Raw genomic sequence first — 14574 nt, forward strand, 5'->3', positions numbered from 1 at the left:
CTGCCATGGGAACTGGGGAACGAATTCCTGCGTTTGCTTTGCTTGTGCGTCCTGCTTTTGCTTTACCTGTTAAACTGTCTTTATCTCAACCCACGAGTTTTCTCTTTTACCCTTCTGATTCTCTCCCCCATCCCGCTGGCAATGTGAGGCTGAGCTGCCAGCCAGGGTTCAAACATTAACACCTGCCCAGCAGATGAAAGGAAGGTGATGGATATAGTTTTTCTGGATTTTAGAGAGGCTTGTGATGCCATCCCGCACAGCGTCCTTCCGGAGAAGTTGTCCAGCTGTGAGCTGAGCAGGTACATGGTGCACTGGGTAAAGAACCGGCCAAACTGCAGAGCTCAAAGGGTTGTAACGGATGGGGCTACATCTGCCCGGGGATCAGTCACTGCCTCCGCTCTCAGGCCAGTTCTGTTCAATACTCCCATCAATTATCTGGGTGCAGGAGGTGAGGGTTGGTGACGTTATACCAGGAGGTGCTGTGGACTCTCTGGAGGGACAGGAAGCCTTGCAGAGGGATCTGGATAGATTGGAGCACTAGGTAATCATTAGTGGCATAAAATTTAACAAGTCCAAGTCCCCCCCAGCCACTTCTCTAACCCCAGAGCCACCTCTGAACTCACCTTCCCACAGGGGGAATGTTGAGTTGATAAATGCTTCAAGGGCCACACAACCATTACTCACTTTGTAATTTTACCTCATGAAGATACTCTTTACTGCTGTAACTTAATGCTAGTTAGCTCTGAAAATAGTCCTTTTTGAAAATAGGGTCACTACTTCCTTAAGGGGTAGCCTTGCTTAATTCAACATCCTACACCCATTGAGCAGACCCAGACACCGGGAAGGTGCTCTCTTTGGTGGTCCTGCCACACCACCGCCCATGTCAGTGATCCCAAAGGCAGTAGGGATCTTCAGCTAGAGAAAGGGGGTAAGCAGCCCTGCGAGTAAAGCTGCTGCAGCTCTGGGGTACAATGGTTTTAGTTCCAAGTCTTAATTCTATTACCATGGAGGGCAGAAGCCTTGGCCCCCAGAACACAAGGGTTCACTTCATTACTCCCCAAAAACAAGCAGCCAGGTGGTTTTTCTTAACTGGAGACCTCTTTTGAGACTGCTTAACCTGGTGCTTCCAGTAATGATGCTCAGCTGCTAGGTACAGTATTACTAAATTTATCTTCATTTTTCACACTGGTCAGGATGTATGAAGAAGCAAACACAGAAACATTGTTATGCCCATTAAATAGTTTTTATTCCTCAGGACATGAATTGCATTTCCACTTGTTTACAGTACTGTAAAGTGCAATGGTATTCATCTCCCCTCCTGTGCACATGTTCAAGTATTTAAAATGCCCAGAAAATGTTTTTATTTTTACAGCAGCTCAGTTATGGAGTTTTAATCTGGCAAAATATACCCAGATGTGCCTACAGGTTTGGGTCCTTCAATCTAACCCCCACCTGGGGGTCCCTCCAATACCTAACTGCTAGTGGAATGCATCTCCCCCTGGCTTTAGTCCACCTCCTCGATGGTTGGTCCAGAAGAAGCTCCACCAGATGGAGGAGCTCCACCACCAGGGAATCCTCCAGGCATCCCACCAGGCATTCCTCCCGCACTCTGGTACAGCTTCGTGATGATGGGGTTGCACACCTTCTCCAGCTCTTTCTGCTGGTGCTCAAACTCCTCCTTCTCAGCCGTCTGAAAATAAAGACAAAAGCTCAGAACCTGCTGCTCTCACCAAGTGGATGCAGTCCAGAAGTTTCCAGCACACCTGGCTTATGTACTGCAGTAGTCTGGGCTTATTTTTGGCACATCTTTAGCCCAAGTCAGACTTGCATTGGGCTAGATGCAAGGATATTGCTGCTTAATCTTAGTTCTAAACAAAACCAACCTACTGATTTAGGACTCACTCTAAACACTCCTAGGGCCTGCACTGCTCCTGGGGCATTTAAGGTTAGAGAAGATCATACTTGCGAGCTAGCCAGCTTCCATTAGGAGGAACTGAAAGCTATGTATATACGCATGCTCACAAGCTGCGGTCGCTCAGACATCCAAGGAAGGTACTTGGACCAACACAAGTCTTTCGACTTCTGGTGGAAACTACGAATGGCTTTGGAATCTCTTTCATCACAGCAACCAGTAGCTCTCCTCCTTCCTCTAGAGCAGCCTTTGTGGCTCAGCAAGGCACTGGAAGAAAACACTGACCAAACATGACATACCTGATTCTTGTCCAGCCAGTTGATGATTTCATTGCATTTGTCCAGGATTTTCTGTTTGTCCTCATCAGAAATCTTGCCCTGGAGCTTCTCATCTTCAACAGTAGCTTTCATGTTGAACGCGTAAGACTCCAGGGAGTTCTTAGAAGACACTTTATCACGCTGCTTCTCATCTTCTGCTTTGTATTTCTCTGCTTCCTGAACCATCCGCTCAATGTCTTCCTTGCTCAGCCGGCCTGCAGACCACCACAGCGTTTCAGATCAGTTTTCCAGTCAGCTGTTGAGTGGGGGATTACAGCCTCCCACACACCACAAAATCTACACTCCTGGGCAGCAGGTAGTAAGGGGCCCCTAAGCTATCAGGTACCCTCATCTTAAAACCACTTCACAGGCCCTTCTTAGAAACTCTTGGTTACTGCACTAAAAACAAGGCTCACAGTTGCAAGTCAAGGTGCTACAGCCAACTTGCTGCAATTCCTGCTCCCCTCATACACTGAGCATGACATCACATAGTACTGACTATCCCCTTGGCTAGTTCAGGTCAACTGTCCTGGGTCCCCTCCCACCTTTTTGTGAAAGTTGACTCTATCCCAGCCAAAAGCCAGGACACTTACCCTTATCATTTGTTATTGTGATCTTGTTCTCCTTGCCAGTGCTCTTATCCACAGCAGACACATTCAGGATGCCGTTGGCATCAATATCAAAGGTTACTTCAATCTGAGGTACACCTCTGGGAGCAGGGGGAATACCAGTCAGCTCAAACTTGCCCAGCAAGTTGTTGTCCTTAGTCATAGCACGTTCTCCTTCATACACCTAAGAAGAAGAAACAGAAAAATAAGTTAAGTTTGACCACAGATTGTTAAATCGTAACGGGGTACTATCCTGAAGGAAAATGGTCGCTCAGACATCCAAGGAAGGTACTTGGACCAACACAAGTCTTTCGACTTCTGGTGGAAACTACGAATGGCTTTGGAATCTCTTTCATCACAGCAACCAGTATTTACTTGCTAACATCAAGAACACACCACCTCTGGACTAAGATTTACTTCAAGTATTGGCCACCAGAAGTGTTGACAGAGTTTTACAATACAAGTGCCTTATCAGTTCACCCCAGTGCCACCTGCCCACCTGGATCAGCACACCAGGCTGGTTGTCCGAGTAAGTAGTGAACGTCTGAGTCTGCTTGGTGGGGATGGTGGTATTCCGCTTGATCAGGACTGTCATGACACCTCCAGCAGTCTCAATACCAAGAGACAGAGGAGTCACATCCAACAGCAGCAGATCCTGTACGTTCTCAGACTTGTCTCCAGACAGAATAGCAGCCTGAACAGCTGGGGAAGAGAGGAAAAAAAACCATTAAGAGCCCTGCAACAGATACACTGGACACCACAGTCAAGGCCGTGGCTCGCTCAGACATCCAAGGAAGACTTTGGCCATCATTAGTAGACTTCTGGTGGAAACTACGAATGGCTTTGGAATCTGATTCATCATTGCAAGTCAAAGTAAGCTTCTTACTGCTTTGAAAAGCTTTACTAAGTCAGGTGGGAGACCTAGGGCCTACACCAGTACTGCTCTGAGGCTTTCGTTCAGATAGTACTAAGCTTGCCAAGAGCAACACCCAACAGTTTCAGCACACAGAAGATGTGAATTTTCAGTATTACCTGCACCATAAGCCACAGCCTCATCAGGATTGATGCTCTTGTTCAGCTCTTTGCCATTGAAGAAATCTTGCAGCAGTTTCTGAATCTTTGGGATACGAGTAGACCCACCAACCAGCACGATGTCGTGGATCTGCGATTTGTCGAGCTTGGCATCCCGCAGGGCCTTTTCCACAGGATCCAGGGTGCCACGGAACAGGTCGGCGTTCAGCTCTTCAAAGCGAGCTCTGGTAATGGATGTGTAGAAGTCAATACCCTCATAGAGAGAATCAATTTCGATACTGGCCTGCGTGCTAGACGACAGAGTGCGCTTTGCACGCTCGCATGCAGTGCGGAGGCGGCGAACTGCTCTCTTGTTCTCGCTGATGTCTTTCTTGTGCTTGCGCTTGAATTCAGCAATGAAGTGGTTGACCATGCGGTTGTCAAAGTCTTCTCCACCCAAGTGAGTGTCACCTGCAGTGGATTTCACCTCAAAGATGCCATCTTCAATAGTCAGAATCGACACATCAAAGGTGCCACCTCCAAGGTCAAAGATAAGAACGTTCCTTTCAGCACCAACCTGGAAGGAGACATCAATTTTTGTAACACAATTCAGTCTCTACTGCTAGTTCAGCAGGTTTTCTAGCTAGACACCAGAGACAGCAGTCACTCCACAGCGTACCTTTTTGTCCAGACCATAGGCTATGGCAGCAGCTGTCGGCTCATTGATAATTCGCAGTACGTTGAGCCCTGCGATGGTTCCAGCATCTTTTGTTGCCTGACGCTGAGAGTCATTGAAGTAGGCTGGCACAGTCACTACAGCATTAGTAACAGTCTGCAAAAAAGTAAAAAAATTGGTTACATACGTTAACCACCCCTGCATACAGAGTTATTCGTTACATTCCACTGAAATCCTAAGCCTCACCTTCCCAAGATAGGCTTCTGCAATTTCCTTCATCTTGGTTAAAACCATGGAAGAAATTTCTTCTGGGTAGAAGCTCTTTGTCTCGCCTTTGTACTCCACCTGGACTTTTGGTCTGCCAGCATCATTCACCACAGTGAAAGGCCAGTGCTTCATATCAGACTGGACAACAGAATCATCAAATCTACGCCCAATCAACCGTTTTGCATCTGCAAAAGAACAGTTTGCCATATTAAACATGCTCATTCACAAAAAATCCCAAAAAGTTCTTCCTAAAAAAAACAACAACCAATGCAGGACACCCTAGAACACTATACTTGACCTGGAATTATTACTGCCTTGCCAAGGCCCTGCTGCAGGCACTGCCTATCGTATCTTGGATATGCACAACTCACCAGTATTACCTCACAGCAATGCTACAGCTGGACCACAAACCACAGTGCGGTCTAGGAATTAAACCAAGACACTTAGTCAAGGCCGCTTAAATACTAACCGCCAAAACAACCTGCAGCAAGACCAGGTTTTACCTGTAAGGCACGTACTTTGCCAGTACACAAGAGCTTAATTATTAGTAATGCAGTTATATTACACAGAAGAAAACACATCAGGAGTTTTAATTTCCAAGAGGAAGCTTTAACCCTGCTGTCAATCACAGGGAACATCTACAATCTTCTGCACATGAAGCCTTACCAAAAACTGTATTGGTTGGATTCATTGCAACTTGGTTCTTCGCAGCATCGCCGATCAACCTCTCCGTGTCTGTGAAGGCAACGTAGCTCGGCGTGGTCCGGTTACCCTGGTCGTTGGCAATGATTTCCACCTTCCCGTGCTGGAATACGCCAACACAGGAATAGGTGGTGCCAAGGTCAATTCCGACAGCTGGTCCCTTCGACATCTTGCCTGAGGAGGGGGGGAAAAAAAAATTTAAGATTGAACTCAAATATGACGTTGTTTTATCCCACGTTCTGTCGGCAGCCGCTCTTTTACGCGCACGGATGACGCGCCGAAACGCTCCAATGGCGGTAGGGCGAAGCCCAACCACGTGGTACGGCACATGGCCTGGGACTCCACCTCCCGCCATGCGCCTCCCCGCTCGGACCACGTGGCCGGAAGCGGACCCCGCGGGGCTGCTGGGAAATGTAGTCCCCGCCTGGCGTGGGCCGAGCTCGCCGCGGGCCATGCGTCCAGGCACAGCCCCAGCGCCGCTGCGACACCAACCCACCCGGCTCACCCCGGGACACGCAGCGCCCCGCCGCCCCCTCCCCGAACCCTCGGGGCCCCCAGTCACCACGTGGCTATCCCGCAAGAGCGCTCCTTCCCTCCCTCCATTCCCCCCCCCCCGGGACTACAAACCCCGGCATGCTCGTCCTCCCCACGGGCACGGCTCCACCCCCCCGCCCCCATCCCCAGGCGGTCCCGGTGGAGGTTACATGGGCGCTAAGCCGCCTCTATCCCTCCTCCCTACACCCTCCCCCAGGCATTTCATAAGGAGAAAAAAAAAAAATCTCCGTTAGACCGGATTTAGGAGAAAAAGGAGCAGCAGACTTCAAGGCTCTGCGAAACCACCGCACCGAAAGGGGAAGAGGGGAAAACCCCATCGCCGCAGCCGGCACAAGGGCCTGCGGCCCCCCCCAACCCCACCCGGTTCTCCCGCACCGCAACGGCCCTTCCCGGTACCAAAGCACCTCAGGCAGCGCCCACGCCTGACCACGGCTCCCACCCGCGCTCCCCCGGGCTGCCCTCCTCACCCCGGGCCGGCAGGCCCCGTTACCTGAGCGGCGCGAACCGGTCCTGACACGCGCGCGCGAGAAGAAGCTCCCTCAGCCTGCTGCTCAATGAGACCTCCCGGCGCCCGCCCCGCCGCCTTTATATACCCCCTCAGAACCTTCCAGAAGCGCCCGCCTCTTCTGACCGCTCCAGCCAATCCGCTCGCGTATACTGCCGCCCTTCCCGCCAATAGCCGTTCGCCGGAACCCGCAACCTTCGTGACGCACACAGGAAGGGGGCGTGCCCGCCGGCCGGCCGGTATTCTCGAACCTTCATGCGCTTTCCCCTCTCCCCCGCCCCAACCACCCACCGCTCCGCAACGTTCGTTCCCCACCCCGCAACGGACGGTGGGTGGAGCTTCGCGTGCGCGGGAGCCAATGAGAGCTCTCCAGCGACTGCATGCAAGTGACGACACCGGCGAGCGTAGGCTGAAGGAGGGGGCGGGGGCAGAGAAAGAGCGCTAGAGAGCTAACGGCAGCCAATCGCAACGCGGCATCCGGAGACTCGTTTGCATATTTCGCGCGCGAGGGGAAGGCGCGATAGGGAGTCTTGGGGTGCGAATGACCAATCGGGTCGCGGGGCTGGCGGGTCGATTTGCATAGAGGGTGGCGGGCTGCGGGAAGGGAGAGCTGGGCTGGGGCGGGGGGGCTGGAAGGCCACAAAATGGCGGCGGCGTTGTTCGGTACGGTTCCGCGCTACCGCGTCCGATTAAACACAACGAGTTAACGGCAGGCGGATCAAATCCAGCCGGAAAGGAGCGTTCGCGTTTCCGATAGAAAAGCTGGAGGTGCAAAGGGCCTACACCCTGGGCGATCACCCTCTGCCCCCAGAGGAATGACGGCATTTCTCGGTTTTTTGCTTGCAGCCATTGCCTAACGCTTCCCACAGGCTCCGTACCGCATTCGCTTCCGTAAATCTCTCACACTACGATAATCTATACCGTCCTTGTTGCCCCAATCCTCTGCGCTGTGTTTAACGAGGCAGAAGGCAACGTTCTCTGACGTCTCCCCGCACCCTCATTCTGGCCACGTTGTCCGCGGTGCTTTAGGGCAACACCGAGCAGCATCCGGCCTCCGCGGCACCTCCGTAACGGGTGCTAACGCACCAAACGGAGCTGTAGGGACGAGGTGACACCCCTTGGTGCTCTCCGGGTGTCTGCAGTGGAAAGGGAGCCAGGGCTGATGGGCCTTCTGGGGAATCAAGCGAGCAGATGGATGACCACAAACGTTCATCGCCTTAGGCCGAAAGCTGATCAGAGGTCATAAATCATGTCAGGCCAGGCCCTAGCAGGAGTGCCGTGCGTTGCATCAAACGTTTACATGGGGTAAAACGCCGAGTGGAAAAGTCAGAGCGAGTCGCTGGGAGGAGGGTGACACAAAGCTGCGTCCTGTGACCTCGTGCAGTGGGGAAAGGGGCAAAGGAACTTCTGTCCTGGAGGGTAAGACCTGCATGAAAAAGCACTTCTGGTGCTCTCTTTTAATGCTGCCCACAGGGTTGGCTTAAAAAAACCACTGCCGGTAGCTGCTTAAAGTCCAGTATTGGGAGGGAAGCACTAACAAATCTCTCTGCTCGACCTTATAGCAATCAAATGACTGTCTGTCGTCTGCGATACCTTGCTGTGCTGACCCACGGGAAGTCGCTCATGTTAAACAATAGTTTGTGCCTCCAGTCCTTGCTCTACCGGGTCACCCTGGACCTTTGGCTGACGACAGAAGGTGTAGCCTGGAGTCAGAACTTGATCATACAAGGTTAGAGACAGGAAGCGCAGCAGGAAAAGGAAAGGGGCTCTGTATCGTAGAGCACTGAGCTGTCACTCTGCTGTGCCTTTAGAGATAAGGGTGGTCAATACGAACCATGACCCCGTATCTGACCAGGTTCGGCATGCAAAGTGCACTCCACCCTGTCCAGAGTACAGGCTGCTGGAGCCCTCAACTCCCAGGCTGCACGGGAGATGCTTCTCAGGAGGCGTGCAGTGCTAACTTGCTCTGAAAACACGGTGCACCAAGTCTCATGGGAGCCATGCTGTTAGCAAAGGATTGCCTTTGCTTTTTTTCTGGTTTTGTTTTGTTGTTTTGTTTTTTTTTTTTAAATCAGGGGCAGAATTTCAGTAGGACCTAAGAATAGCACTACCTGCTCCTTGAAATTAAATGGTGACATTTAGATGTGCAACAGTAGTTTGCACAGCAGACTGATAGCAAGCGAAGGCAGCCTAAACCAACAGTGAGTCAGTGCAGGGAGGAGGGCAGTTTGGCAAATGACTCATTACATTAGAAATTAAGGGCTGTTAGGATACTGGACAAAAGTAGCTCATTTACTGTCTAGCAGAAAAATTAAGGCCCAGCAGGCTGGACACTGACAAGTATTCTGTGTGGTTTTTTTTTTTTAAATTATGAATTCCAACATTATTTTTGGAAGCTAATTTAGTAGAGAGATCAAGCACTGCTGCTTCTTCAAGCGTTTAAAAAGGAATTGGGAAAAGAGCAGGGATTATCAAAGACAGGCTTCCTATTCACAACAGCAGCATTTGTTATTTATACAACACTCGCATCTGCACGCCCCGGTTCAAGTCTGAAAAATCACACGTTTCCAAGGCGGTTCTTCCCTTTCCCATCATGTTCTCCCCCTTCAGTTTATCAGTACAGACGGATCCAGGTTAAAAATAACCCCAGATTCCTGATACTGTACAAAAGCATGCAATTGCACAACTCCTCTCAAAACGTGTATCGTCTAATCAGGATTTTGGATGTCATCAACTCAGGAGAGTCAGTAATAGCATTTCCTCATGCATCAGGGCGAGACAGGACACACCTATGAGACCACTGCGTTGTCACTGTGTTTTTTTTTAAATACTGCGTACTGATGTTGCAATTTTTACTCCCAGATTTCAGTAGATTGCTGATGTCGGGAGACCTCTGCGCAACCCCCCACCCCGGGGAAAGAAGGCTGAACCACTGCAAGAGAAATCCACCAGAGTCGTGTTTAGTTACCCTAAATTCCACCTACATCTCCCTGACTGGAGATTCCTGTTAGCTACTTCAAAATGTTTATCTGCAGAGAAGATCTAAACTGTCTGAACACGGCAATTAGTTGTTCAAGGTTTCCTTGTCATCTCACGCCCAGTTCAGGAGATGAACTAAAACATACCAGGGTGGTTCAGCAGTCAGGTTGCAGATGCAGGAGTGGGAGGGCAACGTCGCTGGAGGTTTGTATCTCTGCTGTGTCTGCACTGGCACTATTTACCATGTTAGCTCGAAGCATCTACATCCTCAGCCAAAATATCTCAGGTGAAATAGCTGCATGGAAGTCAAAACACTCATTTACTTCAATACACCCAAGGTTTCACATACCATGTCACGTAATTTAGGCTGAAAAAATACCCAGGAAAAACACCAGCTTCCCTGCACTTTCTGCACAAATACACACATAGTCCTTGTTAGCTTAAAACCGGTATTTTTGACTCCGTACTTTTTTTCCTTGGATTCAGCTTGACAGCTTGTAAGACATCATACCACAGAAGACGGAGCATTACGACACGTTTAGTTGAGCTGCAGCACTTCAGCTGCAGCACATTTATTTATAAAACAACCAAACAAAAAATAATTATGAAATCATTGATTCAAAGGAATCAATAATAAATATTTGCTTTCCTCTGAGTTGTTCAGACACAGTACAAGTACACCAGTTATAGCAGGTAGAAGAGATAGAAGCTTAGTTTAGCTGCTGAGAAACAAAAGCAAGCTACATAACATTGTATGCATTTAATCACACTAGTAATAACTGGTATATGACAGTAAATGCTTTAAGTACACTATTTTACAAAATAGAGTTTGGCTTATGGTTCATTTGCTTCCCTTGTACAACTCTTGATAGTACCACCCAGAGCTCAGAAAATATCCCTTTGAAATGGTCTCTTTGTTGTATTTCCTTTGAGTAACGAACATTTCCCTTTGGGCTTCATGCTAGCAACTGAAGTGCAGAACTGACTTTGCGCTCACCTGTGAGATCACTGATGTGTGGTCTGAAAAGCACCGCAGCGTTTCAGACTTAGTGATTGTAAATCACCGCGGTGCCCACACATCTTTGTTCCATGGCAGGAGAGGACCACAGTGCTTTTTCTGACACGGTTTGTACGCAGGGCGGTCTGCACGTGTACTGCTTCCCGACAGGGCTAGGAACCGCCCGGAATGATCTGCGCGCCAGGCTTCAGCAATTGCTTCCGACTAACTTCTTTTCCCAAAGGTCCATAAACCTTTCATCCCGTGCAATCGGACAGATAGCTCACGTGACAAGGAGCGACTTCTTTTCTGCAGGAGAGCTGAGACCAGAAGAGAGCTGCCACGGCTGGTCTGTCCTGAGCCTATTCCCAAAGGCCTCCAGGAAAGAGACTGCCAGGAGCAGGCTGGGGCAAATTCTCCTAGCTGGCAGCAAGTGGCCTCCAGGCTGTAGGCAGAGCATCCTCCTCTTTGCTAATTGCAAGTCTGGCCAGTGACTCAAAGCTAACCTGCAGTATTTAGTACTTGGATTGTAGCCAGAGCTCAACTGTTTGAACTGTTACCCTTATTTTGTGGTAATAAGCTCCTGGTTGCTCAGGCATGTATTCTTTACTGAGAAAAGAATAGTTTTATGTGCATAGAATAAGTATCCTCAGATGCAACACAGGTAACGTTAAGCGCGATAAGCAACCATGGAAGCCGCAAACCACTTTAGCAGTCCTGCTCATGCTTTTCCGGACTTTCCCAGCTCTGGAGTATACTTTGTAAGGGCTTTGGAGTGCCTAAGCCCTCATTCAGCATCCAGGAAAAGAGCAACTGCAGAGGAATCACAGACACTTAGAGCTGCTGCTTCCAAGCTGTGACAGCCACTACAAAATCCACCAAAAAACAGCTGATCCAGGAGTATCCAGGGAAACTGTGTAGGTAAAATGACACAGTATCCAACACCAGAAGCTGTCAGGAAAGTAGAAGCTCATCAAACACCTAATACCAAATGTCTCCTTTGTTTAAATCTGTGACTCAAGACTGCCTTCCCTACACAACCGATCAGTACTTTGTCTTGCCAAGGGTGGCTAGGTTGACTCTGGGGTACAGAAAGCAAGTGACATTTTGGTACCTGTGATGAAAACGGGTGACTGCTCCTCCAAAGACAAGTTCTCGGATAGTATAGGGCAACTTTGAAAACTATTTCCCATAAGGAAGTAGCCCAAGCGGGGCCTGGCTTTTATCAGATTGTCTAAGATCTCAGGCAAAGAAGGTAGAATTCTGGGTCACAGTCAGAAAAGGAGATTAATGACAGTCCCTGGAGTGAAAGAATTGTAGATTTGTGGTTCTTCTGCGCTGATCCATCTCCTGTAGACTCGTTCCACAAATTGGAGAAAAACTTCCCTCCCTCAAATGAAAAAAAAAAAAAAAAGCCCACCTCATTTTTTTAATAGAAAAATCATCAGTCCAGGAATACGGGAATCTAGAACCTACAAGCTCTGTCTTGTGTGTAGCAGTGGTCAGAGCCAAGTCCTTCAGAGGAAAATATAAATGACAGATCTGCCTCCAGAGGAAGCCTGTCCCTATCTCCCATCGGTTCCTATTAGCCTTCAACTTGAAGTGTACGACTTTCTATTCCTTGGAAATGTTTATCCTGGCTAATTTATAATTGCAGATAATATTTTTATGATTCTTGCAATTTTTTTAAGAGTTAAGGTTTAAGCCTCAACAATAGCATGTGGCCCAGCGTTTGGTGTATAAACGGGCCGTTGCGCACAAATATTTTCTAATGGAAGCAGCGTTGTGCTCGTTTACCTGTCCCTGCTGTATTTTCCTCACTACGTGGTGCTCCGTCGCTCTATCCGGCAGTCTTACCTGGATGTCTGAAGGTCAGCTCGAGAATGCTGTTCGTTCAGTCTGGGGCAGAGCTCTCCATAAGGCTTCTACAGCAAAGCTCACCCCCAAACCGGTGAATTCACAACCTGGCAATAGCAGAGAGAATTTTCCAAATGCTTCGTCCAGGCTTTATGGTAGATTAGCGGCCCTCACGTTTTGAGGTACTGCCTTCATTCTGGATTCAGTGCCCAATTCTCATCACACTAAGGCTCATTTGCCACAGGTACCACTCCAGTGGAGTTACTGTGGCTTTGCAGTGCTGACCATAAAAAGCAGAGTCAGGCTCCTGGCCGTATCTCTCTGGGGGCATCATTAAGTTTATTCTGGCAATTAAAGGACCTCTGTTCCCTTCGCATAAAGGGTCCTTTCTCTTTAGCACAGAGGTTAGTTCAGACGCATGCCTTCATACTGCATCTCTTGACCTTTTTGAGAGAGCCTTTCATTTCCACTTTATTTACAGTCTCCAAAAGTGTTTCACTAGAAGACTGAATGCAGAAAACGTGAAGCATCTGTCAGTTCCCTTTGAGGTTGAACACCGGACTACCCTCAGCAGACAGTCTGCCTCAAAATCTTCAGATAAGACAAGGCATCTTTGAGAAAGTTCTCCAAAGCCAGTACAAGAGACTTTTTGCTCCCCACAAAACCTCTCTGGAATATTATGTGTCTTTATGTCTCTGTTGATCCCTTTTAAAAAATCCTGAGGTTTGGCTTCATTTCCTTTGTACCGCACTTAGCTGTTGTAGTTTTAAAATGCTCAGTGTTCCATTTCCAAAAAAGATAATTTAAAAAGAAGGCTCCCTTTTCCCTCAAATGTATCTTTCTTAAAAAAAAAAAAAAATTCTGTGTCAGAACCTCAGTGCTGGAAGATGTAAGAAAGAGTTGAGTGGGAGGGCTTCTTGTGGTGTGAATAATCACAAGTGATTAAAATCAAGCTGACCAGGAAGATAACTAGCTAATCTAACAATTCCTATGTGGCTGGTGGTACGTGAAGTGTTTCTGGACAGCAGGAGTCTGCAGACAGCTGGTGAGCAGTCACACAGTCTGGAACGCTCGGCTTTGGGCAGGCACCATGACCAGCGTTGCTCCCATTTTCATCAGGTTAGCGTAGTCGACTTTCTTTGGCTCAATTTCTTTTCCTTCTGTCTCCCTCTGGCTGTACTGGGGAGGAGTTAGATGGGGAGTAGCTTCCGTTGACAAAGTCCGTTGGCTGCGAGAGGCACTGTTGGCTGTCGACCTGGTTGAGGAGGAACCTGAGCGCGAACTCCTGGAACCAGAGGAAGAGGAACTGGGCTTGACGAGATGGGCCTTGGGCGCCTCTGCATCTTCTCTGCAATCAAACAGATGACAGGGCTCAAATACCACGAGAACAGAAACGCTTATACATTTTACCAGGCTGAATTGCTGCTGCAATATGCTTATTGAAGCTGCAAATCACCAGAGCATATTTGTCCTGCAGTTTGAGCAAGGTACAGGCTTTTCTGAATTCTGTGCTATGTAACTCTGTGGACTGAACTCCCTAGTGCTCTACGGGGCTATTGGTCAACTGGATTTAGAATACGTGCTGCGCACGACCGGCTCTTTGTGTGCGGCTTTGAGGTCTGTGGAACGAAGGCCAAATGTCAGCGTGAACAGTTCAGATAGAACTCTCTGCTCTGTAATCCTTACTCATTAAGGACAAATGACCTAGCTGAGACCAGTTCTTCTGGTTAAAAAAAAATGCGGGTAGTGAAAGAAATGCAAGAACTGGGCCCAGAGAGAGAGAGAGAGGAGGTAACAGTCGTGTAAAAAGGTGAAATGAGAGGCCAAAGCTCAAACTAAAAATAAAAAGGCATGCAAGATTTGAAAGCAAGGAGAACAGGAAAAGGAAGAAAGCAGCAGAGACTACCTTCTTGCTGGCAACTCGCCCATCAGGCAGACTAATCAGCTGCCGAATGGATTACAGAGATACCTAATGGTACACAGAAGTCATATGAGGGCAGACACCCTTTTACAAATAGACATAAGGATAGAAGAAGGCAAGGCGTTTCTTCAAGGGCAGGAGCAGCTAAAAACTCATTCCTGGAAATATCTTCTTCTAGCGCTTTCCCCTCCTGAGAAGTTTAGGCTTGATTGGCTAAAGACCAAGCTCTGCTTAGGGGATTTAAGTGGCAGACCTCACACGCATGTA

At 48.7% G+C, this 14574-nt stretch overlaps 2 protein-coding genes and 3 non-coding genes across 11 annotated transcripts in view; all 5 read right to left on the reverse strand.

The window, feature by feature from the left end:
* Positions 1-1221: 1221 nt before the first annotated feature.
* On the reverse strand, positions 1222-6655 carry HSPA8 (heat shock protein family A (Hsp70) member 8). The gene is made up of 9 exons (XM_075774787.1): positions 6539-6655; positions 5458-5667; positions 4771-4976; positions 4528-4680; positions 3870-4425; positions 3337-3539; positions 2823-3021; positions 2212-2444; positions 1222-1690 (listed from the first exon to the last, which is right to left on the reverse strand). Exons 2-9 carry the CDS (start codon positions 5660-5662, stop codon positions 1505-1507), a joined length of 1941 nt encoding a protein of 646 aa, XP_075630902.1. The 5' UTR covers positions 5663-5667; positions 6539-6655; the 3' UTR covers positions 1222-1504.
* LOC142604938 (small nucleolar RNA SNORD14) lies at positions 2032-2128 on the reverse strand. The gene has a single exon (XR_012838795.1). It is a non-coding gene; the product is annotated as a small nucleolar RNA SNORD14 (small nucleolar RNA).
* LOC142604939 (small nucleolar RNA SNORD14) lies at positions 3105-3201 on the reverse strand. The gene has a single exon (XR_012838796.1). It is a non-coding gene; the product is annotated as a small nucleolar RNA SNORD14 (small nucleolar RNA).
* Positions 3614-3704, reverse strand: LOC142604940 (small nucleolar RNA SNORD14). The gene has a single exon (XR_012838797.1). It is a non-coding gene; the product is annotated as a small nucleolar RNA SNORD14 (small nucleolar RNA).
* A 3414-nt stretch (positions 6656-10069) lies between the features above and the next one.
* CLMP (CXADR like cell adhesion molecule) overlaps positions 10070-14574 on the reverse strand; it is a 44032-nt gene continuing 39527 nt past the window's right edge. For 5 of the 7 annotated variants that reach the window (XM_075774679.1, XM_010309963.2, XM_075774678.1 and 2 more), the window contains one exon: positions 10070-13734. In XM_075774679.1, the coding sequence (XP_075630794.1) occupies positions 13440-13734 (295 nt within the window). In that variant the 3' untranslated portion in view covers positions 10070-13439. The remainder of the gene's footprint in view (positions 13735-14574) is intronic. The other 2 variants (XR_012838776.1, XR_012838775.1) reach the window with 2 other exon arrangements.

The sequence above is a fragment of the Balearica regulorum genome, chromosome 23 (genome assembly GCF_011004875.1).
Source record: "Balearica regulorum gibbericeps isolate bBalReg1 chromosome 23, bBalReg1.pri, whole genome shotgun sequence".
NCBI classification, from domain to species: domain Eukaryota; kingdom Metazoa; phylum Chordata; class Aves; order Gruiformes; family Gruidae; genus Balearica; species Balearica regulorum.